This window comes from Melanotaenia boesemani, chromosome 4, assembly GCF_017639745.1.
Source record: "Melanotaenia boesemani isolate fMelBoe1 chromosome 4, fMelBoe1.pri, whole genome shotgun sequence".
In the NCBI taxonomy this organism is placed as follows: Eukaryota; Metazoa; Chordata; class Actinopteri; order Atheriniformes; family Melanotaeniidae; genus Melanotaenia; species Melanotaenia boesemani.
Window position 1 is genome coordinate 23405831 of NC_055685.1, and position 25970 is coordinate 23431800.

The following is a 25970-nucleotide window of genomic DNA, read 5'->3' on the forward strand; positions in this document are numbered from 1 at the left end:
TGTTTCAGAAGAGTATCATTAAAAACACAAACTTTATTTTTATTTTCTATTTGCCTTTAAAAAAATAATGAAATTGAATATATATATATATATATATATATATATATATATATATATATGGCAATATGTGAACTCTACATTCAGAGTAAGTTGCCTTATTATTTATATTTTCAAGCAGGGGGCTAAACATGGTCAGTTACTATAGAAAATTTGTGTATGTATATATGTATATATATATATATATATATATATATATATATAAAGCATTTTAAGAGAGAATATCTTATTTTAGATCTCACCCAGCATTGGTACGTGTGGAATTATGCCTTAATAGAAACCTCATTTGACACAGACATAAGGAACTGTTAGTAAAGTTAAAGGTCTGTACAGGTGTTTGGGTTGAAGGCAATCAATATCCCACCTTGTGGTAGTGGATGGTGTAAATCAAAATCAGCTGTCAGTACAGGTTAGCGGCATTAAACTGAACTGAACTGATTTGATTATTGTATTTTCATGATTGTGAAACTTCTACCTAAAATTTATCTTGAGGACACACTGCTTTATTAAAGTTTATTTTCTTAAACCTGTTACACTAATTTGTATTCTGAAAGATAATCAGAATATTTGACAATTTTCCAAGACAGTCATTTTTAACAGCAAGACTAAATATCAGTTTGAAAAATCTTCCATTCTTCATCACAGTCCAACTAAATGCTAGGACATCTTGTAAAATCTTGAAAACGCACTACTCATTACAGTGCTTATTTCTTAAACTTAAAACATTTCACAAAAGGCACACACACACACACACTCACAAACATGGTAGTTTGACATTTTCAGCAATACACAGAATTGCTTTCTTCCCAAAGATGCAATTCAACTGTCTCTCATTAACAATGGTGAGCACACAGACAGGTAATAATTTTTTAATTAAGACTGGAAAAGGAAACAATACTTGCCAGACTGCCTATAATGTCCCCAAAAAGTCTACAAATATTTCTAAAGAGACTTGGCAGGGAAATCATGCACAAAACAGGTTACATGGTCTAACGTCTGATGTTTTTTTTCTTCTTAAAAGTTTGTTTTTTCTATCGTAATCCCAACAATATAGTGAATAATGGTATCCAAAATGTGAAACTATTTCTTTAGCAAAACATTAAAGTGACAAGCTTGGACTGAGACAGTGGAAAAATGATAGCAGAAGTATGTACACTTCTTTATGCTCTAGATCAAATAGGATTTTAATAGACCGGGCATGGGGGTCACCACCTGGTCCAGAAAGATATTAGGCAAATTACACAGAAGGTATAAAAAGTCATTCGTGATCCTCAGCTCCCTCCACATCATGAGCTCCCTCCTCCTCTTCCTGTTCACCTTGTGTTGCCTCTTCGCCAAGCTCATCATGAACAACATATCCCTCATCTTCCTCCTCTCCAACTTCGAAACCTTCCTCTTCCTCCTGGTTCCCGAGCAGCTCCTCCTCCATCTTTTCCTCCACCTCCGGTGCTGCTGTGGTCGTTTCTTCCCCTTCAACTACTTCATTGCCATTCTCTCCCTCAGGCACAGGGTCCTCTTGCACTGCTGCCGTCTCTGTCTGGGTGTCAGCTTTCACAGCAGCCAACTCCAACTCTGACACATCCATCGCCATGGAGTCCTCGGCATCTTGGTCTTCCTGGTTACCAACAAATGGGTTTTCACCCTGAAAAACCAGATTCATGATTGGTTAGGTATTAAATTTGAGATCTAAATTGTGCAACCATTTTTACTTAAGGGAGATGTTTTTGGTCTCAGGAACGTTCATCATTTATTTACATTTACAAAAAAAGTGTCCCAATGTTCAAATATTTACCATATTTAACAATATCATTCAGCCTTATTTAACATTCTTTCACTCCAATTTAAATTCCTTATGGTAGCCAGACCATGTGACCTATAATTAAGAATTTTAAAATTATGACTGGGTACGAGTGCCCCAGTCAGTTTGTCTACATCAAACTCGGAAAGGCTGTAACTGGTTGTACTTTCACTGTGCTTGAAACTTGCTCAACAATTAGGACAAAATTCCATTTTCTATGAACATTTGCAAAGCACAGTTAGTATCAGATTACATGAGTATCTGTAGAAAACCTTTATGTTACCAGGATACACATGAGTGAACATACCTTAAGGTAGCTCTCCAGCTTCTTGCCAATGAGTTTGTGGTTAAGAATGCTGCGAGCAACAGACAGACTGCCCCGCTTAGACTGCTCCATCATACCCTTAAGAAAAACACATTTCCAAATTAAACAACTTAAATATTCATAGAGTACACTTTTTTTTTTTCAAATTCCATGACTGAACAATGTGAGGAATTGCCTGCTGTTATTCAAGTGTGGCTGAAAATGCTCATGTCGTATTAATCACGATTCATCTTGACAGATCCGAGTCAGATCGTGTTTTATTCCATTTTAGTGTGTTTCTTTCTTTTCTTTCCTTCTTAATAGTAGAAAACTAAGCGAAAAGAGTCCATTTAATCAAATACTACAAAAGACCTGACGTACCTTCCGGTTGTAGTTATGGTCGGGCGACTTGATGTGTTTCTGAATCAAGTGGGGCTGCATGGGAATAAAGAGGTCACATGCTGCACAGTGAGCTGCTTCCACCTTCCTCATGAAGTGCTCCATGCCAAGTTCTACAGAGCAGATGGGAAATATCTGAGTGAGCAAACGCTTGCCATAGTTTGTTTTTGGGTACATGAAAACACACAAGGCTGCAGCTGTGGCTTACCCCGGGTAAGATCCTGCTCTCTGTACATCTGGCAGATGGCAGCACTGTGGTTTTCCAACTGGCTGACCCTCTCTTCTGTCTTCTTAAACTTGTTTTTCAAGTACTCCTTTAAAAAAAAAAAAAAAAAAAAAAAAAAAAAAAAAGTTTAGTTTAATATTAACTTTTTATGTTCACCTGCAACCCTTGTGTACTCCATATTTGTACTGACAATAACTCAAAATAATCATAACTACTTCAACCAGGACATCAAGTCATCTGCTGTACTCCCTCTAAAAAAAAGAAAAAAAAAAGGGAGGGGGGGCTAAAAATGTCTCGTTTCTAAAGACACATTGTCTGAATGACAATTCTTTAGGAGAAGAGTGATTCACCATGCAGAACTGTAAGCTGTGTACAGACTCTTGAAATCTCATAAATCAGGTTAAAGGAAGAAAACAAAAGTGCAACGCAACAATAACCCATTAGAGCAACCTCTGAAGGTATTGTGTCTTGATAAAAACAGAACAGCACAATGAGGAACTTGTGTTTTTGGATAGAACTGATTGCTACTTGGAATAACAATGATAAATGTGCAAAACTTTCTGACTGGCAGCATGTGCATTTTTCTGCTCCTGGGGAGAATCACAACATGTGTTCACAGTATGCATCTACTTGAAAGTGTGCACATCTGTGAATATGATGCACACACGAAATGCACAACAAAACTCGAGTGACCTGTAAGAAGTCTGTGGTGGGCTTGAACAACTGGCTGGAAAGGAACTTAAAGTGGTCCTTGTGGAAGCGACTTTCAAGATGCGCTTCCATTTCCTCTTTGTAGAATGAACGGAACTTGCAGACGGAACATGCAAACATGACTCTGGAAGAAAGAAAGAAAGAAAGAAAAAGAAAAAAAAAAAAAAAAAAAACACAGACCGTAAAATAACACTCATCTCCAATAACACCATGGTAGAAAATTTAAACGAAACTGTTCATTTTTAAGGGTTTGTCCTCACCGGTCCAGAAATCCTCTTTTCCTTCTCATTTTTGGATGCTTTTCCTGACCTTGGCCTGGGGGCTTCTTCTTCTCCTCCTGTTTGGATGCAGCTGATCAGAAGCACAAGAGATAGATATAAGCATTCCAACATTTTAAAAACAGATTCACCCAATGTGTGCTGAGTATAATTAAGCTAACCTTTATCTCCATCTTCAGCTGGTTTTGTATCCTAAGTAAATAAATAATAATAAAAAAAAAAACATTAAGCATAAAGACACCTACAACTTTCATTAAGACATAAATAATGCCATTTTTCTTAATGGCATTGTTCAGCTTATTATGGTGACTTTATGAAACTTTCAACGACTCACCTCAGTGACAGTCTCCGTTTTACTGTCGCCACCATTTTCCTCTGGTTCTTCTGTTAAAAACAGCACAGCATCATCAGGGATATACAGCAACAAATACATGCCAAGTTAAGATTGTTTATTCTCCATAAAATCCCCCTTATGTTAGAAAATACCTCTGACAGCTTCTGATTCCTCACACTCTGTCTTATTTATCTTCGACTCTGGCTCATCGGCTGCAGTCAGAGTTTGCTTTCTTTTTTTCTGAACCTCTCGTTGTGGCTTCACCTGCTTTAGTAAACAAAAATCAATTTGCACTCATGAACACCTAATCCAAAAATAAACACAGGTCATAAACCCAGAAATACTAAAATCAAGACATCTGTGAAATCAAGGCTTAAACCTGCAGTGTAGAGCTTTTGTCACAACCCTTTAGCAGTGAACTACACACAACTGATATGTGCTTCTGACGAGTGTCTTGGGCCATGTCTGCAAAATGCTGATCATTTTTTCCACCAGGACAAGCAGAAATATTTCTTAGATGCATCTTAGGGTTTTATGCTATATGCATCGCTGCAATTCCTAACTGGTATAATCTGCTCAGCCGTTGTGTATGCTCTCCTCTTGAGCTCTAGCAATCGAATTGTTGCTGGATGACACTAAATGCATCGCACTCAGAGCTCCCATGTAAAAAATGCTACCATTCACACAAAGTCTGTGTTTTCCTAAGGACGGAGAATTATTTTGGAAACTGCGTTATGTGGACAGAATTTATGAGGTCACAGAAACAGCCTTTAAAAGGTCCCATATTATACTTTTTTTTTTTTTTTTTTTAACAATTTCATATGGGTGTCAGCGGTCCAAAACCATTGTTTTCAAAGTGTATTACCTCAAATTCAGCCTTGGTCCTTAATTTCAGCCATTCTAAAAGTAGCTCTAGTGAGCTCTGCTGTCTGAACATTTAAATGTTCATGAGGGGTGCCTGTCCATGCACCCCTGGGAGAGGATCTGGATCTCGCTGATGCCCGCTCTGTGATTTTAGAGAGCAGGCTCAGCTAACTCGGGTATCAGGTCAATGGCAGTATCCATCACCAGGACAGTGGTTATTTCCCTCCGTGAGGTCATCAAGAGAAAGATCTGGGACTCACCCGTATGAGCACACATTTGCTAAAAAAGTGGAGCAAGCAAGCGGGAAAAGTGACAGAATTTTCTAATTTTTGAGCCTCATACACAGGCTATGCGGACACATTTGACTGTTAGAAAACCTTCAGAAAGTGAATTTTGCATAATATGGGACCTTTAAAAAAAAAAAAAAAAAACTGTGCAAACTTAGCCTTAATCAGTTTTATGTGAGCTTGTTTGGCTATGACATGCACACAGTTGGTGCTTTGACAAAAGTCTTACAATGCAGGTTTAAGAGCCAACTTGTAAAATTTTTCCTTCATACTATTTAATGTAATGTTTTAATCATTTTAAAAATTGCGCGGGACAAAAAAAAAAAAAAAAAAAAGAGACAAAAATAACAAAAAAAAAAAAGAACATTAAACTGTAGCCAAATAAGTTAAAAAAGGCAAAAAAAGAAAAAAGCATGTCTTTACTGTACAAAAAGAAGTTCCATGGGATATTTCAATCCACATTAATCAAGGGCCTGATGGAGTTAGAAGAGCAAGTGATATGTCAAATGCATTTCTTTATTCTTTCTTAATGTGGCTATGCTTTACATGGCAAATAGCATGTACTGGCAATTCAGCCTGACTTGCCCATTGGTTAAGGGTAGAAACAGGAGGGAATCAGAAAGGGCTTAACTTTGCCCAGGGTCTGAGGTTTTATTTGCCTGGAGGTACTTACTTTGTTGAGGGGTCTCTTGCGGCCTCGCTGCCGGCCAGCCCGTGGCCCCCCTCCAAAATGCCTTCCAGGAAAGTCGTGAGGCCCTGGAGTAGAACCCTGGAAACCTCCGCTCTCAGGGTACATGCGGTTGGACAGGAGGGATGGGAGCTTGCCTCTACCACCTCCAGGAGAGTAGCCGCGGTGGGACTGACCACCACCACCACTTCCCCGCAAGCCTCCACCCAATGGAGTGGGGTCAGACCTGCGGCTTCCAAACCCTCCTCCAGCTCCTCGACCGCCAGTACTTCCACCCCTTCTGGGGGAACGTCGGCCTGCTCCAGCCCATCCTCCACCTCCAGAACCTCCTCCCTGGGCACTGGTGAAGGACTCCCTCATATTCTGTCGCATTTTTGCGACTCCGTAGGAAGAGGAGGGGCTGTCAAAGCCTCCCCCTCCACCCCCTAGCCCCATTCCCCCTCCGAAGCCAGAGCCTCCTCGCTGACTCAACATGCTGTCCCCACGGCCATCCCCAAAACCATAGCTACTGCCGCCAGATCTGTAGAGATCTCGGGAGGAGGAGAGACCGGAGGTGCGCGAGTCGAATGACTCATACTGGTCAAACCTGCAGGAGGGAGGGATGGAGAGGGTTGATAGAGAGGAGCAGAGAGCAAGGGGGCAGGAAAGGCAGCCAGGTTTGGATTTCTCCACCTGCTATTCCTTCTCCTCCATCATCTTGCTTTCTCAAGTTTCCTTGTCACTTCATAAGCACATTAGATCAGAAAGTAATGATCCGCTATCTTTTATGATAGTTTTTTTTTCATTTTTAAAAAACATTTTTTAGAGACTCGTGCAGATTATGAAATGCATTTTCTTTAGATCTCCATTCCTTCATAAAAGATAGGCGAGGAAACCTTTACCAGATATGAGCATGGCCCAGCAAAACATGACACCTTGAGACAGGTGCAATAAGTTAAATATCCTTGGATGTGACTCAATTAAACAGAACACTATAGTGAGGAAACGATTTATAAATTGGACAGTTTGTCAAGCATAAAGGTTTTCTTTTTTTCTTTTTTTAAATAAAGCAAAGAAACCTTCAACAAACTTTTCAGCTTTATAAAGCAATATCAGGCCAGCACCTGCAAACTCATCTCTCTTGTGTAACCAAAAGCCAGAACACAGGTTAGGTCACATGGAGGACGAGAAACGTGTGTAAACACAAGTCAAGACAAAAGTGATGTTTGTAGAAAGCTGTACAGAAGATGAACTGACTTCACATGCAAGGATGTCATTCAGGTATAAATGGAAAGTTTGTTTTGTAATTGCACCCCCAAAAAGACCATGTCTTTCCCCAGCATCTAGGGTGTTAAGGAAACATTTGTTTTCGTCCCCAAATCAGATAAAACTCCAACAACGTGAATGGGGAGTAAACAGATTCCTTAGATGTTGATGCCATCAACTGCAGGACATAAGCAGCTCCCACCCTACACCCCATGCAAGAATTGAAACATATACATTTTCACAAGGACTGGTTATAGTGTAAACAAATGTTTCCAGAAAATACTTTTTTTTTTTTTTTTTTTAAAGAAGAAACCTCACTATTCTCAAACAATATCTGCTCCCAGTGTTTGCATGATCTTAGCTTTGGCTAATGAGTCTGTAGAATCTAAATCTAGGACAATAGTTATTAGACTTTTAAGGTATCAGTGGTATTAAAGAACCATGTCAATCTAATTCAAAACAAGCTACATTTGAACCGGTTAGACACTACAACATTTAGAGACAATGCTCCTCTTCTCAACTCACCAGCTGTCATATTACAATGTATGCAAGTTATAAAACTTGGTAGGACATGGAGACATACTGCTAGGCAATGCAGTGCATTCACTGACATGCAGTTGCGACAGAGGTATTTGATGCGACAATATGGAGCAGAAAAAGAAAGTAATGTTACCTGTCACCCCGAGGTCCTTTTAACCCTCCTTCCAGTTGAGTGAGCATGTCCAGGCGCTGGTTAATCTTGGCAATGACTGCATCTGCATGTGTGCCTGTGGATGACGAGATCAAAGATCCTGCCGACAGCCCTCGCTTCATATGGCCTCCTCCTCCATAGCCCCCAAGCCCAGACATCGAGTCCTTATAACCTCCCCCATACAGATCAAAGCCACCAGAACCTTAAAAAGTAAAGAACCAAATCACTGTCACAGCTACTACTTAAAAAGAAGAAGAAGAAAAAGAAAACCCCTAAGTTCTATCAAAGTGTCTTATTTTAATCGATGGGGAAAATGTCTATATCGGTGTAATGTGTAACTTTGATACAGTGAAAGGTTTGTTTTTATAATCTAGCTCTAAAAATATTTAGTTTGATGGTCTAAACAGGATTAAAAAGTTTATTCTATATTCTGCTTATATACAAAAATACAAATATATTCTTCAATCATTAACAATTGTGTGGGTATAATATTGTATCATGAGGAAACTTGTGTTTTACATCCCTACTGTGTGTGTATGAAACCACTGATGGTCGATCAAAATTATTTACATGAACTATTGATTATTGTGTGATGGGTGATTTGAAAACTATGATCACCTGAACCATGGCATCTGTCGTCTGAAAGAATTAACTTTGTTTTTTGGTTTAAGCAGAGTTCTTTTATGTCCATTACTACAGTGGTTCCCAACCTATCTATCTTCCTTGGGGACCCCCTTCATGCAAATAATAAAAAGCCATGGACCCCCTATTTTTCTTAAAATAGGGACAATGTGTGGACATTAATAACAATGGCTCTGAAAGTTCTAAAGCCTTAGGAACCCCTACTACTCTTCAGGGAACCCCCTTGGGTGGTCCCAGACCCCGCATTACCATTTAGAGCAGGGGTGTCAAACTCTGGTCCTCAAGGGCCAGTATCTTGCAGGTTTTCATTGTTTCCCCGATCTAACACACCTGACTGAAATTAATGGGTTATTTTGAAGAAGTTGACAAGGTGTTGGATCCATTTCATTTTATTCAGGTGTGTTGGAACAAGGAAATAACTAAAACCTGCAGGATAGCAGCCCTTGAGGACTGGAGTTTGACACCCCTGATTTAGAGAAAACTAAATGCACTTTAGAATACATATAGATGTATAAATAACCTTAAGCAACAAACTGCTGCAAAAAAAGGTTCAGCAGTATTCAGTGAAGTTTACTGTTTTTTTTGTCAGCACTGTTTTTTCTCCAGCTTGACTAAAGGACAAATGACCCTGTTCGACCATACAGTACATGCTGTATTAAAGTTTGCTCACCTCTACTCCCTGAGCCTCCACCTCCCCAACTGGAGTAGCCTGTACAGGAAGAGATCAGTTTGTTATGAGGGAAGGGAGAACTAACATGCACTGATATTTACTCTTAAAACACCCATATAATTTGGTTTTGAGTAGATAGATACTCTTCACTTGCATCTTATGACCTGGAAGATATCTCAATCAACAAAAAAGCTAATTGGATTTGTTTATCAGACAACCACTTTGCTTGCTTTTTGTAGCAGGTTTGTGCAACTTTGCAATGAACAGATCCAGCACGCAGATCAATAATAAACTAAGATGCGCTTAAAATAAGGCGGCCATTTTAATCAGCCTATTCTTTTTATACATCAGACTGCGTGTATTTTAAAAGAATTGCCCATTTAGCTCAGTAGCGCATTAAGCTATTTTAAAATATCCGGCTAACGGTTCCAAAAGTAATATTAAAATATATAAAAGGCCATGTTAGCATATTAGCAACACAGCGCCATAATGGCGAATTATTGGCCTAGCTAAACATTTTACGTTGACGGTAGCAGTGGCTAGGATGTCACTAATGTTCTTATAAAAAATAAAAATCTTTACTAAGCTTGTTGTAATGTTCCCAAAATCCGCAGGAACTTAACCGTTGGTATGTTTTAGCCTCTTTGGGTTAAGCTACAGTCGGCTAGATTGGTTTATGAAGTTGGCTAACTGCATATTAGCGTAGCTAAAAGCTAACGTGGTTCTGATTCTCGGTAATAAAGCATTTAGTAAATCGTAAGAATGAAAAAAATATATATATAATCACCAGAACCGTAGCCTCTACCGTCCATAATATCGTCGTCCAGTGAGCTATTTAAACAATACGATCGACACAAACGGCTAGCTGCGGAGTGCACCTCTTCCAAGAGAACGCTAACCGACCGGGTGTTGTTCAGAATGTGCTCGTCTCTGACACCCCCTCCCCCGCCCCCCACGAAAGACAAACACGTGACTGAGTGGCAATCAAATTATCTTGCGTTCAAAATTAAACACCGTATACCCTATTTTGTAAGCAACATGCTGTAATTCGCTCATAGTTTATATTAAAATATTGCGTGTGTAATATACACGTATACAGCAGCGAGCCATTAACCATTTAGTGACATTCAAACTTTCAACCTGCTCTTGTTTAGCACAGGGTCTCTGTTGCTCCAAATTAAAACACACCTTCCTGCAATTCAATTTATTCATGTCCCAGTTTTGTCTGCTTGCTATAATGACAGAGCGATATGTTTAGCACCACAGTATTGGAACTGATCAGCACGAACTCATTCCTTGACTGATAACAAAATTAAAGGAGAACTAAATACTTTTTATACCTTCTCATTTATACTTTAGGCATAAGCAGTTATTCAACATATTCAACATCTAATAACCTTATAGGGATAAGATTTTTTTTTTATTTTCGCATTTAAACAAACAAGTGTAAAATAATGAATTCTTGTGGAAATAAATAAAACTATGGGAATAAAAATAAAGTTGGCAAAATAAAATAGATTAATAAATGGATAAACTAATAGAAAATATAAAAAAGTCACATATTTAATTATTTATTTATTTGTTTTTGATTATGACAGTTAATAAGTAAATGCCCCATAAAAGTGGTCAACATAAGAGAACTCTATTCAAATACGGGTTAAAAAAACAACAACAAGCAAACAAATTAAACAAATTAAACAAACTGATCGAATAAACGAGACACAAGGGTGAACTTAAATAGTTGCTGATTAGAACAAACAAAAAGATACAAAGAGGTAACACACAAAAATCTAAGTGGAGAAAGGAAAATCTAATTTCCCCCCCTGTTGATGCTGGTGTGTAGTCTGGTCTGAAACAACTTAAAAGAAAATAAATTATAACATCACAATATAAACTAAAATGTGCGCCAATTTTAGAATAGATGTGATGTCAAACAAACTCATATACTGGTCTGTAAATTAAATCCTACATAAAAAAAACAAAACAAAATATAAATGTGTGTGTGTATGTGTGTGTGTGTGTGTGTATTACTGTTTATTACAGGTTACCATATGTGTGGCTGTAAACGCAGCCATCCAAATGTGACAAAGTTAAATTCTAAAAAGCCTTCTTGAAAATAGCTTAATGTAATTGAATGTTACATCCTATATTAGACAAGATCAAGACTACAAAAGCAAGAATAACAAGCAATAATTGAAAAAAACATGAAAAATATAAGAAAGACAGTCTTAACTTAAAAACTAATATGATATATGGTGTGCTATTTTTATTTTCTAAATCCATAGCAATTTGGATTGTTCTCTCAGGGGAAGCATCTAAATTTAAACCACTATCAGCAGTAACATATTCAGTTGATTTAAGAACTGTGTTGCTTAACTACAGACAAAAGAAATATGTTCAATTCAACCTAAAGTTATTTCGAAGGCCATAAAAAAAGAAGATAACAGAAAGGTTGCAGATACGGTTGATTTGCCTGTATAGTGTACTGTGGTATTTCCATGCCTTTGGTTATGCTCTGCTAGCTTAAAAGCAAACAGATATTACACAGTGTCTTCATGCTCCTCTTCTTTTTCTCTCTGTGATGGGACATTTGTGTTCATGAGTGCGATTCCCTCATATAGTGGGTCTGCCTGAAAGAAAAATAATACAAATGACCAAAGAAATATACACAAACATTAGTTTCACCTTTAAGTTTTATAGTTACCTGCTCAGTTTGTTCTTTTTCTCTTTGCTCAGCAGTGGCTGTCACAGTTTTCCTCTTTCTTGGATTTTGTGTAGGGCAAGAAGAAAGTTGACCATTTGAACAACAAATGAGTAAAGTTGGCAAGAAGACGCAGAATTTAGTATATGCGCTTTTTTCTTACCTTGTCATCAGGCAGAATTTAAATACTACTGAAAGGATCAGTAAAAAAACAACCAGTTTTACTGCGTTCATTATGGCCACAGATTTTACATGGGCTGTGGAGATATGAATGTCAAAATGTAAAAAAATATATATAAATTTGTATTTTGTGAGTCTTATTTACTTAAATCACAATCATAAGGACAGAAGACTCAACTTCCTGCTTTCACCAGCTCAGAATTTTTTACAACTAACATTATGTGAAAAATCACATAATAATAATAATAATAATAATAATAAATAGCACAACCTTTTAAACCCATCTCTGCATGTGTATTTCACATATATTTGAATGTAATTTTATTGCACTTTTTGTTGCAATGACAATGAAGTTCTAATCTTTATACTTTAAAGCCATCCTCACCTTTGACCATGAGAGCCTGCTCTGGTGAGCTAATAAACTGTGAAGAACTGACAGCACAGGAGTAGTTTCCCTCATGCTGAATGCTGACAGGGTCAAGCACCATGTGCTTGTTTTGGTTCACATGGATGCTCAGATTTTGATTGTTCAAAAACCAAATGTAAGTTATGTTTTCTGCCAGGGGACAGCTGGTACTGCAGGTCAGTGTGACTCTCTGACCCTCTGTCACCTCTGCAGAGGGAATTATGGTCACTCTAAGACCTGAAACATGAAACACAGTTAAAACATCACCAATCTAAATATGGTTGCAAGAAGAAATTACACATTAACACACGTTTTCTAATTATTAAAATACCCAATTTGGGCATTGGAGGAAACAAATTACCTCAAATCTAGCAATTGAATTACTATTATGATAATATGTCAAAAGCAACTTGAAGGGGAATAAAATATTTTCTACAACCCCTGACAAAAATGATGGATTCACCACTCTTGAAGGACGCTTATTCAGCTGTTTTATGTTGTCAAAAGCAACAAAGTCATAAATATTATAAAACTATTTTATTTAGTAACTAAACACTGTGATACCATAACTAAAAAAAACAACTTTTTTTCCAGATCAAGCAGTTCAACGATTGAATAATCTTGGAATTTGTGTTTGTAAAACAGATATCTGCTCAGATTAATCAATAAACGAGTCTACAAGAGTGTGTTTGCATGTTATACCTCGCTGATTTACAGAAAACATGGAAGGGACAATAAAACTAAATAAAACAAAATTCAATAAAAAGTGTGGCGAAATATTGATTGTCCCCAGGAGCAAACAAAAAGGGAAGCTTGTAAAAGAAACATACAGGTTAAAAAAAACGATGTCAAAGCATCAGAGGAGAAATCTCAGTCTGAAAACAAATACGCACAATAAAAGGAACTAAAAACAAATGGACAAAAACAGGTGTCATTTTTTATCTAATTGTAAGAAATTTCCCAAAGGAAAGTGGTTTTTATACTTAAACACAATAAATCAAGTTTACAGAGGGCTAAAGAGACACAGTCATGGACTGGGAATGACTGGATGAAAGAAATATTTGATAACTGCAACTCTGCATCAGGCAAGGAGATATCTTGATTAATACCTGCATGAAGCAAGGTTTCAGGATTGTAATGCATTTTTTTACAGAACATAGAGCATTAAAAGAATTCTTTAGAAAAGATCCACTCTTGTTTGAATTGTGTATCTTTTATTCATGTTTGAGATTCGTTTTATGAAGTCAGAATTAATAGAATAGTTTGTCACATTTGTGGTTTATTTGTTTTTGCATGCAGCAAACTAAAGCAGCTTAATGAACACTCTCTAGCAGTAATGATTACACAGTTTTTGTCAGGGACTGTATGCAACATGGCAGGATATTGCGGGTATAGCTTTTTGTGCAGGTAATAAACACATATTTATGTCAGAAAAAAATATTACCTGTAACAATTAACATCACTCCTGGTACAGCAGACCGTTTGCATATTTCATCTCCTTGGAGACAGAACATGTACTCTGCTGAGTCATTCTTCCTCAGGTCATTAATTCTGAGCGTGCTCTTGTTCTTCTCATCTGCATGGAACTCAGCATGGCCTGAAGCCTCAACCAGAGCTGCAGCGCCACTGTCCTCTTCAGCATTTCTTATTATTTTATACCATAATTTGGTAGACCAAGAAATGTATGAATACACACTGGAAATGTTGACAGAAGAGCCTTCCAGGGCACAGATTCTCCTGCTGACATAATTTTTATGCTCGCAGCTTGCACCGTAAATGCCTAAAATAAAAATTCAAGCCTTTTAGTGATAGCTAAAATGACATCTGTGCCATCCAAAAAAACTAACTGAGCATCTTAGTGCATCTCAGATATCAGCACATCATTCCACAAGCTAGATCATACTCACAGATTTCATCAGAGTGCAGAGCTTCATTGTCTTTTACAGCACAGGAGAAGATTTGCTCTTCAGACTTTGTCACTGTAATGTCTTGGCTTTTGCAGTGATTGAATAATTTTCTGTTATAGTACCACTCAAAGGCAGTGAGAGGGTCAGCCGCAGGACAGCTGGTGTTACACGTCAGTATTATATGTTTCTTCACAGAGGTAAGCTGAACATGTATATCTGTTGGGAGACAGTAAATATACTTTTAATCAGAGCCCAAAATACATTTTGCAATGAATCTTTGTGGAAAGGTCACCTTTGGCATATGTGATGGAGCATGGCCTATCCACTGATTTCAGGTCATCAGAGCAAATTTTCCCTTTTGCATACGTCACACTGAAGCAGTTTGGAGTGACAGAATCTGCACAAAAATCAAATCCTGTAAAATTTTTTTATTGTTTTACCTGAGTGTTTTTCTTAAACTACTGCATGCTTATAAAAAGCTTTGTGATGGCACTCACCCACTGAGACCTCAGGAGCTCTGACATTTACATAATCTTTGATTGCACAGGAATATTTGACTGCATCCTGACTGGTGACCAGCTCTTGGTACCAGGGAGACCAGTCCTCATAGAGGAACTCTCTGTTCTTGTACCAGATAAAGGCTGTGGGGGTTTCAGTCAGAGGACAGCTGGTGCTGCACATAAGAGTCACAGCATGTCTATCTGTGGTAGGAAACACCTTCACCTGCAGGTCTGAGATGATGGTACAAGTCAAAATAACTCATATACAGACGTCACTCTTTAACAGAACAAAACAACAACAAGCTTCTGTAGTACCTGCAACACGAAGTTTAATTGCGCTGTTCCAGCAGAAGTCTGTCTTGTCTGTAGTTTTTCTGCAGCAGTAAGTGTTTTCATCACTCTCTCTTACTTTTGTGATTGTTAGAGTAAAGTTATCGTCCTCACTTAGTTTGTATGCTGCATCATTTCCATTTGCAGAGAACTCATTTAGGTCAATGATGGAACCATTGCTGACATACCAGCTTCTTTTGGCTGTGTGTTCAGCTAAGCAGGTGAGATTCACCGATGAACCTCTGAACACACAAATGGTCCTGTTTTGTCCCACAGCCCCTTTAAAAGATGCAAAAACATCTTTTAAACATTGGATACTCACTATTTTATTCTGCCCTTAAGTTTAGACAGCTGTACACAATATAGTTGAAATTTTTAGTCGTAACTTATTATTCTTCAGATCTTTTTTCGATTACAGTCCGTCACTCATTATTTCTACCATAAAGTCTAAAAATACCTGAGATGCAAGCAATGAAAGCCATAACCATCCATTTAGCCTCTGACAATAGCATGGCCACATCGGTTACTCAGTTTCTATTAAAAAGCAAAGAATAAAAAGAAAGACAGGAAAAAATAGCATTTTATTGCAACATCTGTATTAAGACCAGACATTAAAATATAAAATAAGACTCACCAGTCCAAACTGACAGCAGCTCTGTTGCAAAGACTGGTTTGTGTGGATGTGGTGAACAAACCACATGTAGCTATGATTATCACTAAGCCATGTCTTCCTTCCTCCTTTAACTGCTTATCAAATGATCCATTGTGAGATTAATTTAGTCTCAAAATACTGATCCAATCAAACACTAAAAACATTGATTTTATCATTTAAATGTTGCATCATCAAGCGCACAATTTTTTTTTGCTCCTTCTTTGGCATTTGTTACATTAAAATGCTTATTTTAATTTATTTGCTGATATTTTTTGCAGTTTGATTCAGAATCACAGGAAATTGTGTTACAAAAATTGCATGTCACCCTGATAATATTGAAGAGATAAAAGGAAGGTCACATAGATGCGATGCTACTTGTGAAAAATATCTGCTGCTTTAGCTGTTTCCTGATTCAAAACAAATTATCATTTAGACCATTGTCGCTCACGTCACTACAAACAGATATTCTGCAGAAAAGTGAGATATTTTGGTTGAAAAAAACAGATCATTTATGTATATGCACTGGAACATTGCAACTTAATCTTTTTGTGACTTCCTCAGTCAGTTATCAATATTGCTGTGCTTATCCCGTTATCTGATTTCCAGTGTTTTTGTAGGTATGAGTCTACATGTCTTATTTGCTGTTTCTGCACTATAACAGATGTGGACTATGGACAATAGTGGGTCACACATTTAATTTCAGTTTTAATATACAGTAAGTAGTGATACTTCATTCTTTTAAACAGCTAAAGTAATAATTTGTAAAAAACAAACAAACAAACAAACGAACAAAACAAACAAAAGAAACACAGCATAAAGTACAATCCATTAACTGTCTGTGTTTGTGACATTATGGGTCACATACTGACAGCAGCACGATTTTCCCTTCAAAGCATAATTAATTTCAACAGGAGTGATCTGTTTTGTAATGTGTCAACAAATGTTTTGCCTCAAGTCTTAAAGTAATACTTCCTCCGCTGAGCTGTGCCCATTCTTTCCTGCTTCCTTTGACAGGATTTCTAAGCTAAATAATCTATTTTCTGCAGCTGAATCAGGATTGACTGGAATCTATCCCACCTGCTATCAGGCACCCTGGATGGGCCGTCAGTCCATTAGAGAAAACACCCTCACTCGTTTAAAATCACCTTACCCAGCCCAGTGCCTGGAAAAAACACACACATGCATGGGGAGAACAGGCAAACAGAAAGGCCTAAGCTGAACCAGGAACGTTCTTGCTGTGGGGCAGCAGTGCTATGAAAAAAGAAAGAAAAAAAAAAACACAGTATGCTTTTTCATGGTTTGTGATTTTTACATAATTTTATCATTATATAATAAATTGTATGATGTCTGTATAAAGAGAAAAACAATATTTCACAGTTGTAAGAGAGAGCGGTGGAACTAAACATGTCAGGCTGCAACTTTCAGTTTCAGTTAATTTCAGTTTATTTGCTGATATTATTTTCTTAATTTACTTTATAATTCAGTAAATAATCTTTGAGCTCGGGTATATCCCCAGTGCAATGTTCCACTTGTCCAAAATCTTAAAAAAGCTATGAAACAAAAGTGATAAAAAAAAAAAAAAGTCAACAAATATCAGAGATTTTTTTTTTTTTTATCTCAATAAAGTTTTGATTTGTTTAAAGAAAGGAGAAATAATAAATAAAGCAAGTAGTAACTGCATTTAGATAGAATATAATATTACTTTGAAATACTGTGGATTATAAGAAAGTGAGGCACATGTTTTTCAAGTGCTGGTATAAGTTACATTCTGTTTGTTTCCCCTAAACTAATCGGAAATTAACTGTGGCTTATTTTGATCATCATGTTCTGTCACAAGCTGCCACTGATGTACAGAATAGACAAGAAGCGTTTATAACCGCAACCTGTTGGACCTTTTTATATTAAAACATGGTTTTATTGTAAAAATCTGAAACATTAAAAACATGAAAAATTTAAAATGTGAGACATTAATTTAAGGTCAATGTTTTTTTCCCTTGGTGGCAGCAGTATGCATCGGTATTGTAAAATACTGTTACAGGTTGCTGGGATGTATTGTTGCCACCAAAAGGGGAAAAAATGTGACCTTATCAAATTCTAACGCTTTATTCTAAAAACGTAGAACTTATTATGTTATAACATGATGCATTTTATTGTAGAAATATTGTAAAGATTCTCCCCGTGTTGCCTCTAGTTTTATTTTAGTTTTCTGAAGGCAGCTGGGACATACATGTTAGCCAAGAGCAACAAACACACACACACAGTCTGATTGCACACAGTCAGGTGACGCATCTTCGCAATCAGGTAAGAACAATTAACAAATTACTTTTATTAAATTGTTTAAATGACCAAAATAAAGGAACAAAATGAAAACTGTCAAATGACAAGCTGTTGTATTTTAGTTAACTAGCACGAACAAAGTAGAGCATAAAGTTGGATGAGTCAATCACTTCCACCACTTTTGGGGCAAAGTACCTCTTTTCCTTTTCTGATTAACTGTCACGTGAATTTGTCCTGACCAATCGCAGTGCTCTGACAAGGAACACGAGCTCCACCTTTATTAACAAGAGGAGCATCCATACATGCATCCTTGACAAAAACAACTGAAAAGTTTCTCCTATTGGATCTCCATAACATTTTTAGATCACAACAACATACTCTGCATCAATATGTTGCAGGTTCTAATAATTAAAATGTTTAATGTTTTTACAATAAAACTATTACATTATAACATGATGAGGTCCAAAATTCACCTTGCATGGCAGCAGTGCTTCCATACACCACAGCTGAAGCAAACACTGCATTAAGCACTGCAAGATAATAACATTTCATTGTATTTCCATTCACAAGTATTTGTATAAGTGAAAATGACTACAATTTGTATTTTCCTCTCAGGTCATAAATGTTTTACCATCCTCTTTATCAGGTATAAAGTTCAAATGAAAAAAGGCTTTCAGAGAACCTCCGTGTCAAATATTAGGGCTGTAAATAACCATGATAAGGGAGACCACAAACAAAGATGTCAGTTTATCTGACTCTCCAAAGTTGTAAGTATACACAAATGCTAAGAATGAACACAGTACAATTACGTTAAAAGACTATTAGATGATTATCGACCTTTGTCTCTACATGGTCAAGCTTTATGCAGGGGCTGAAGAGATGCTCAGGCTTGATTGATCCACAGTTATATTTGGAAATGTAAAGGAGGAAAACCTGAAAATGTAGTGCCACTATCTGATCAAAATGCCAATTTGTCTAATGCTTAATGTGTTTTGAGCAGTGCTTTGTGCTGTGCTAGAAAGAAAACATGATGTAGCACAACACTCATTATGCATATTACCCGTTAACCGATGTCTTATCAAGTCTCCATAGAGATCAAACATTTTACCTTATCCACCAGTGCAAGAGTAAAAAAGGTTTAAGTCCCAGAGATACAACAGTACACATATAGACATCCTCCCTCACCAACAGTGTGACAGCAGCTTTTAGATTCTAGTGGGCGGCTGTAGCTCAGGAGGAAGCGCCGTCGTCTTTCAACCGGATTCCAGGCTTTGACTACATGCTGAAGTGTCCTTGGGCAAGACACTTAACCCCACGTTGCCTCCCGATCTGCCTATCGGGGTGGAAATGTGTGTGTGAATGAGTGAATGTGATAAGTAGTGTAAAGCGCTGTGAGTGGTCAAACTGACTGGAAAAGTGCTATATAAGTACAAGTCCATAGTTTCAGATATGATTTTTACATCTTGTCCACAAAAAATGAATCCCTGAACAGCTGTTCATTAATTAAACACGGGAAATAAATGAACTTTTATTTAGCTTACTTTATTTTATTTTGTTTTTTAATTAGTTTTAAACACATAACCTACATTTATAAAAGACATTTTCTTTAGCAGCAGTGTTGAACTCTTTGTGTAGCCTTTTGGTGACGGTCTGCCTGTTAACAGCTCAACTCACTTAACTGTAGAAGGTAAACGGCTTGGTCAGTGTAGGCGTGGTGGTTGTAGTGGGAACTGATTCAAAAATTGTATGAAACAAATTATGTTAACATATGAACTATAGATAAGTATTTAGATTTAGTCTAAAGAAGCTATTTAACCTCTATTAGAAAAAAGGGCATGATAGAATTTAAAAATAAAATACTCCCCGCTGATGTACAATCATTCAGAATTTTATTTCATTATAAGTACAGAATAAACATACTTTTAATTATTATTAAAGTAAGGTTTATTTCAGAGTGGTACATTTCCCATCATCACCACTAGAGGGGCCAAAAGTGAACAAATCCTACCAGTGCTCTTCTTCCTCAGTCATGCCTTTGTCAAAAAATCATCTTCAGCATACTGCTCAAGAATCGCATTGTTATTTGTGCATTAATGCAGCCATCACAAAAACGTAGATTAGCTTTGTCAAGGTCACTTTTAAAACCCCATATCGTGCACTGGCCTGACCATATTTTCTTGGCGTGAAGGTCCATCCCAGACGCCTCTGAGGACAGAGAAGTTGATGCCAACTCTGATCGATGTAAAAGAGAGGCTTATTATTTTGCAAAGTTAGGTTTTATGTGATATTATCTAATGCATCTTTGTGTTGTTGTGCTTTATAAAAGCTTCCCATTAATCCTTTGAGCATGTGATCATATAACCTATTGATGTGTAATGTTCCTTGATAGGCTGTCATCTGAGAAACAAAAGACCACAGAGTGTCCAGCTTCTGTGTCTTCCTTCACGCTGGAATACCTTCGTATTTTCTAACCATTTATGTACCCTGAAGAGGGAAACACGTATATCCCTTTGTTTCTTTTTTCTTCCAAAATTTGATTTTATTTTGGAACATGTATAGCTTTATTTAATAGAATATTGCCATGTGTTTCAGACCTGAAATGCAACCATAATTCCTAGAGTCCCACCTTTTGTTTTTCATTTGATGTAAGATGGAGACTGATTCGTTAAAAAGCCCACGGGTGTGTTGCTGTGAGGTTACTTAAAAGGAAATGCGCCGGAGTGGAAAAAAATGGTAACAAAAACAAAACAATTAGGTCTGAGTTAAATGACTTGTGTCTGAAGATTGAGCGGCTGTCTGAGGGGGCTGAATCTCCACCCCTTCTCCACCTCTTCTCCACCAGCTTCTTCTCCTCTCCCCGCTGCTGTCGGATCAGTTGACCAGCGTCGCAACTGAGCGATGCGCCTCGAGCAGAGCCGTTGTGCATTAAGGTTTGACAATCACATTAAAAAGTGATTAACATAAAATCTAAGTGTTAGTTCGGTTTTATATCTTTGTCTTTATTTTTCACATCAGGGTAATTTTAAAAAGAAAACTATAATCAGGACAAGGTTTTTGGTCGCGTATCTGAAAACTGACCACAGTTGTTTTTTTTTTTTCTCCTAAACGGTTCCCTGGACAGAGTTTGCAATTTGAATATAGAGTTATTTGATTTTGAAACCAGCCTGATAACTCAGTGGAAGATGGTAGAGGGAACGCAGGAAAATCTCGCTTGATTTTGGTGAACTGTGCGCTCAAAGGCTCTACATCGTCTTCGGGAAGACTTCCGAGGCAAAGGAGGCGGACTCAGTCCACAGGCTGTTATAAGGTAAACCAAAACATCTGTAATATAGGCCTACACTAGACAAATACGACAGCCATTGATATAACAACTGGTTTAAGAAATGTCAGTGTTTCTTAGCCCTGCTTGCTAATTTTATTTAACATGACCAGACCCAATTCGTGGCCGGGTTTTTTAACATGAATGTAAAAATACAAAGAAGAGGCTCAAGGATAGCATGAGGTTCTCATACTCACATGAGGATGTGTAAAATCACGAACCAGCTACTTTAGAATTAATTTAATACAGAGACCTAATAAAGTGAAAAGTTTGCAAAGATGTTGTCATCATTGATTAAATTTCCACGTATGACAGAAGATAACATCTCTTTGTGCAGTCAAAAACATCTGAGAGTCATTCTTCTACTTTTAGTTTGACAAAGGAAAAATATACAATAAAGAAAAGCCCCATATATGAAAGAATTCATGAGTGGTAACTGATTTTATAACTCTAAAATGTTTGTTAGATCTAGTTGTTTTCTTTCTTTTTAATATGAAGATGTTTTTATTAATAGGAAAATGTATGTTCTCTGTTCATATACTAAAACATTTAATTAATAGATAACAAAGATAATGAATTGACTTACTGACAATGAAAAAAAATTACATTTATAATTACATGTCCCCCTTACATTTACTCTTCATAAGTATGAAGGTTCTCAAGGATCTATCCTGGGCCCACTGTTTTTGCCCTTGAGGCAAACTGCATGAATTTGATAATCTTATCAGTTTAGTATTTTCAAAGCAATACCAGGTAGTATAGAACTTAAAAACTTGGGTATAACATACTATTTTAATTCACTGTCCAATTATAATACTCTGAATTGTATGCCACGGTGCATGACAAAAGTTCCTCAACTCTTTTTCTCGTGTCTTTTACTGTATCTTGTGGTGTGGTCATGACAGCTGAAGGAGATGTTATAGACACAACTTCATTTTGTTCATTGTTGGAACTGAGACTGTTCAACTCCCCTGAATGTGTAAGTTGTATGTTCATGAATGCCAAAACAAGCTATTACATTTAATAGCTATAATATGCAACCGCTCAACGTATTTTCCGAAAAGTTTTCCACAAGTTTTTGTAGGATTTGCTTTGAATTGCCAGTAAAATGAGAGATCAGTGTGCCTGCGCCGCCAGAGCATTTGTTCATCCTGTCTATTTAAAAAATTTGACAGACAGAAAACTATGGATAATATGCATTCACTTGATAAAGTTTATGAGAAAAAAAAAGTTTAAATTTCTTAATAAGCTATGAAAGTTTTTTCTCTTAAATTAGGTCATTTTGTGTGTATGTGTGTGTGTTGATTCACCACAAATATCCATCAATCCATCCATCCATCCATCCATCCATCCATCCATCCACTTTCTTCTGCTTATCCAGGTTTGGGTTGCGGAGGCGATAGACTTTCCCTTTCCACAGCCACATCTTCCTTCCTGCTCGTTTGGACACTTCTTCCAGCTTATCTGGCCGTTCCTATGAGTTCGTCTGGGGATAAATCCTGTTTCCCTCCTTGGAACCCTAAACCTGCTTAGGTTATGGCTCATAGTTAGGGATTTAGATAAACATTTAACTTGGAGGACTTATTCAAATCCCTTTTTGCTGATTTACCACCAAAACATGTTTTTTTTCTTTTGAAATGCTGCATGTCTAGCATTGATTATTTAATTTCCTACTACACTGCTATTGGTTGGTTTGTGTTGCAGCAGTTACACTGTGAAATGATCATCCTGAATTTCAAAATCTTTAGCCCAAGAGAATAACCGCAACTCATAAACTTCACATGATGCTGTAGGCCCACCACTTAAGAGCCACAAGAAAAGATTAAATTACAGCTCTTTGGCTCCTCATGACTAAATATGTTAATTACACAGGGAAAAATATGTACATACTTTTTCTTGAGATTTACAAATCTGTGTTGTCTTTATCGACCGTAGTCATTATAGATTGGTACATATGAACATAATTTCCACTGCCATCTTTATCTGCTTAATATACCATTGCTGTGTGACAATGCTGTTAGGACACGAGTTATTAAACACAGCAGGAGACACTCATAGGTCAAAAAGTGAAAAAGTAACATGTTTTGTAAAGGAGGTGAGTCAAAAACACTCTGTCAACATCAAGGGTAGAGGATGCTGGCATAAGATAAATGAGAGATAAGGAAGACAGAAATGGTCATACTACAACAGAAATCTGGGATTCCCCAACATCTTTACAGCAGCCATCTTCACACCAAACATGATCCACAGCAACTGAGGAAATAATTGATGGAATAAATTCAAGTACTCCCATTTTTTTTTTCATTTGAATATGCGTGTTAACAGCATATAGTGATGTAAACTGTAAGGTTTGAGTAAGAGGAGCATTCTGAAGAATTTTAATGGCTTGAAAGGCCTCGGTGAGGAGGTAGATCGAGTGGATGGAGGTTTAGGTATTCAGAATTTTCTAGAGCAGCAACGTTGTTATATGTTCACACATTAGAAAATCTCAGTAACTTTTATGTTGGTTTTATGATCCAGATTTGGACCTTTGCGTATGCGTATATTACCTCTCTGACTACTGAGCCACCATGGCACTGCTGCTTGTGCAAAACCTTAAAACGCTCCCTCAGTGTTAAAAAGCTTAACAAACTCCCTCATTTGTCACATAAAAAAAACAAAACAAAAAAAAACAAAAACAACCCAAAAAAAAAACAACAACCCTCCCTGTAGAGACAGAGTGGAGAGACATTATGAAATCCCATAGTCCTCCACCCTTCTCACACCAATCATGTTCATTCTCCCTGACTGTCTTTTAGAAACACATTCAACTTCCAGCAGTATTCATTCACTTAACCTTTAAATGTAAAGGGCCCAAAAAGGTAAGGTGGACAGGGAGTGACCTATGGGTGGATTTGTCAGTCTCTCAGAATTCCCCAAACCAAGTTTTCTGAGATGTAACTAGGGATCAGAAAGGAGCTTTCTTTTGAGAATGTGAGGTTTTTCATGTGAAGCCAGCTATGTGCAGGTTGCAGGCTTGTTGCATCATGCTGCTCTCCAAAGGCTGGGCAGATGCTCTTGGATGGATTTTAGAAAAAGCCTAGAGCCAAGCAAGCTCCTCTCCAGTCACTGGTGCATCTGTCTGACAAGCCAATTCCACCCACACTGTCTGATACAGGATGGAACGGCTGCGCATACATACAGGAATCTGTCTGTGTTTGTGCATGTGTTTGCATTATAGTGTGCAGAATGAAAGGGATAAAGGGGGGAAACAAGGAAATAAGGATCAGCAGTCAGAATTTATAAAAAAAACTTTATAAAGAAATTCAAATTTAAGAAAGAAGGAGTGTCAGAAGAAAGAAGGAAAACAGTTAAAGGTGAAGGAAAGAGGAAAGATGAACATGGGAATGCAAAGACTGGTGGAACAAAGAAAACTAAATGGACATTCAGCAAACATTTCTACACTGAGAGAAGTTCGCTAACAATGGTAGCAAGTAGCAATAATAATGTAAGCATGACAAAAGGAAGGATGACACAAAGATGTAATGGTAGGTGAGGTACGGTTGAAAAAGCAGTGGGGGAGGGATACCTGCTTCTCCGTCACTCTCCTCCTTGTACATCCAATGACCCCAAACCTAAAACCCCCTATGAAAGCCCCCCAGTGTGGTTGCTGGCCTTGGCCCTCTGTTGTCTCCATACTTTCCCTGCTGTTTGTACATGATGGGTTCAGTGAGTTCAGCCCTGCTATAAAAGCACCACTCCCCCTCTTTTTCCCCCCCTGCGGCACAGGCAGGAGCAGGCCTCATGTGGGAGGAGGGTAGTGTTGGAGGAGACCTTCCTGGTTCTCCTCTTCTACATAACTCTGTGTTTTCCTCTCCTCTCCACTCCTGGCTCGTTGACTGGTTGTGGTAACGTTTTTGGGCCCAGCCCTGTACCAGACATTCATTTTTCTCCTCTTAGTTTCAAACCACTAACTAACCACTGGCTCCCTGTATCCCCCTCCCCTCTTCCAGCTTAGGAATGTCTTATTCACCTCCTCTCTCTGTCTCCCCTCTCATTCTTACATGCTAAAAGCTGCCATCTGTTTGTGCCAACACCTGCAAATAAACGGCAAATACGCAAACACGCTTGGAGTGCACCTACCTTTGCCAATATTCTGATACACACAAACCCCCCTCATCAGTTTTTGCCGACCACCTGTGAGGGCAAACACACACATTCATAAACCTCCCTTTCTTCTCATTTTCTTTTCCATTATCCTCCTGAGAGCCCAGTGCCGGGCCTTTGCTTCCAAACCAAACACAGACCAAATTCCAAAAACCCCAACTCCCCCCCCCCACCCCCTTCATGTCTCCCTCCCACCCTCTTCATATTCCTTTTTTTTCCCTCCCTCCCATTCTCTGCCTGTCTCCCTTCTTCTTTTGGGTCTTTGTTTGAAGAAAGAGGAAAATGAAATGCTGGCTTAGATAAAAAAAAAAAGCCTGGAGTGAGCTGTGAAGGAAAAAGAGAGGAAAAAAGGGATAAA

At 37.7% G+C, this 25970-nt stretch overlaps 3 protein-coding genes across 5 annotated transcripts in view; 1 reads left to right on the forward strand and 2 right to left on the reverse strand.

Moving 5' to 3' along the window:
* Window positions 1–556: 556 nt before the first annotated feature.
* Window positions 557–10258, reverse strand: akap8l (A kinase (PRKA) anchor protein 8-like). Of its 2 annotated transcripts, XM_041982957.1 has the most exons (14): window positions 9982–10257; window positions 9195–9233; window positions 7865–8084; window positions 6402–6532; window positions 5932–6356; window positions 4260–4374; window positions 4108–4157; window positions 3935–3965; window positions 3756–3846; window positions 3478–3619; window positions 2767–2872; window positions 2541–2671; window positions 2163–2258; window positions 557–1699 (listed from the first exon to the last, which is right to left on the reverse strand). In XM_041982957.1, the coding sequence occupies exons 1-14, from the start codon at window positions 10004–10006 to the stop codon at window positions 1316–1318; spliced, it is 1986 nt and encodes a 661-aa protein (XP_041838891.1). In that variant the 5' UTR covers window positions 10007–10257; the 3' UTR covers window positions 557–1315. The 2 variants fall into 2 exon arrangements, with proteins under 2 accessions (XP_041838891.1, XP_041838890.1); XM_041982956.1 differs by having other exon boundaries at window positions 5932–6532; window positions 9982–10258.
* Window positions 10259–10752: 494 nt separating this feature from the next.
* On the reverse strand, window positions 10753–15899 carry LOC121638579. 2 transcript variants are annotated; one of them, XM_041983432.1, is made up of 11 exons: window positions 15853–15899; window positions 15676–15752; window positions 15204–15497; window positions 14886–15119; window positions 14681–14785; window positions 14389–14604; window positions 13926–14261; window positions 12461–12718; window positions 12059–12152; window positions 11899–11956; window positions 10753–11820 (listed from the first exon to the last, which is right to left on the reverse strand). In XM_041983432.1, the coding sequence occupies exons 2-11, from the start codon at window positions 15728–15730 to the stop codon at window positions 11791–11793; spliced, it is 1680 nt and encodes a 559-aa protein (XP_041839366.1). In that variant the 5' UTR covers window positions 15731–15752; window positions 15853–15899; the 3' UTR covers window positions 10753–11790. The 2 variants fall into 2 exon arrangements, with proteins under 2 accessions (XP_041839366.1, XP_041839365.1); XM_041983431.1 differs by having other exon boundaries at window positions 10753–11824.
* Window positions 15900–21037: 5138 nt separating this feature from the next.
* The window catches only part of LOC121638411 (zinc finger protein GLIS2-like), a 31588-nt gene continuing 26655 nt past the window's right edge, over window positions 21038–25970 (forward strand). Inside the window, exon 1 of the mRNA XM_041983171.1 lies at window positions 21038–21454. The gene's annotated coding sequence lies outside the window, so the exon portion shown is untranslated. The remainder of the gene's footprint in view (window positions 21455–25970) is intronic.

What these genes read in the sequence shown, in the direction of transcription:
- akap8l (XM_041982956.1), bottom strand. Translation starts at nt 10,006, where the DNA reads ATGGACGGTAGAGGCTACGGTTCTG. An exon ending in AGCTGAAGATGGAGATAAAG is followed by an intron (nt 3,847 to 3,934) that starts GTTAGCTTAATT and finishes GCTTCTGATCAG; the next exon opens with CTGCATCCAAACAGGAGGAG. An exon ending in AAAAGAGGATTTCTGGACCG is followed by an intron (nt 3,620 to 3,755) that starts GTGAGGACAAAC and finishes TCTTTCTTCCAG; the next exon opens with AGTCATGTTTGCATGTTCCG.
- LOC121638579 (XM_041983431.1), bottom strand. Translation starts at nt 15,730, where the DNA reads ATGCTATTGTCAGAGGCTAAATGGATGGTTATGGCTTTCATTGCTTGC. An exon ending in AATTAAACTTCGTGTTGCAG is followed by an intron (nt 15,120 to 15,203) that starts GTACTACAGAAG and finishes CCATCATCTCAG; the next exon opens with ACCTGCAGGTGAAGGTGTTT. An exon ending in CTCCATCACATATGCCAAAG is followed by an intron (nt 14,605 to 14,680) that starts GTGACCTTTCCA and finishes GTCTCCCAACAG; the next exon opens with ATATACATGTTCAGCTTACC.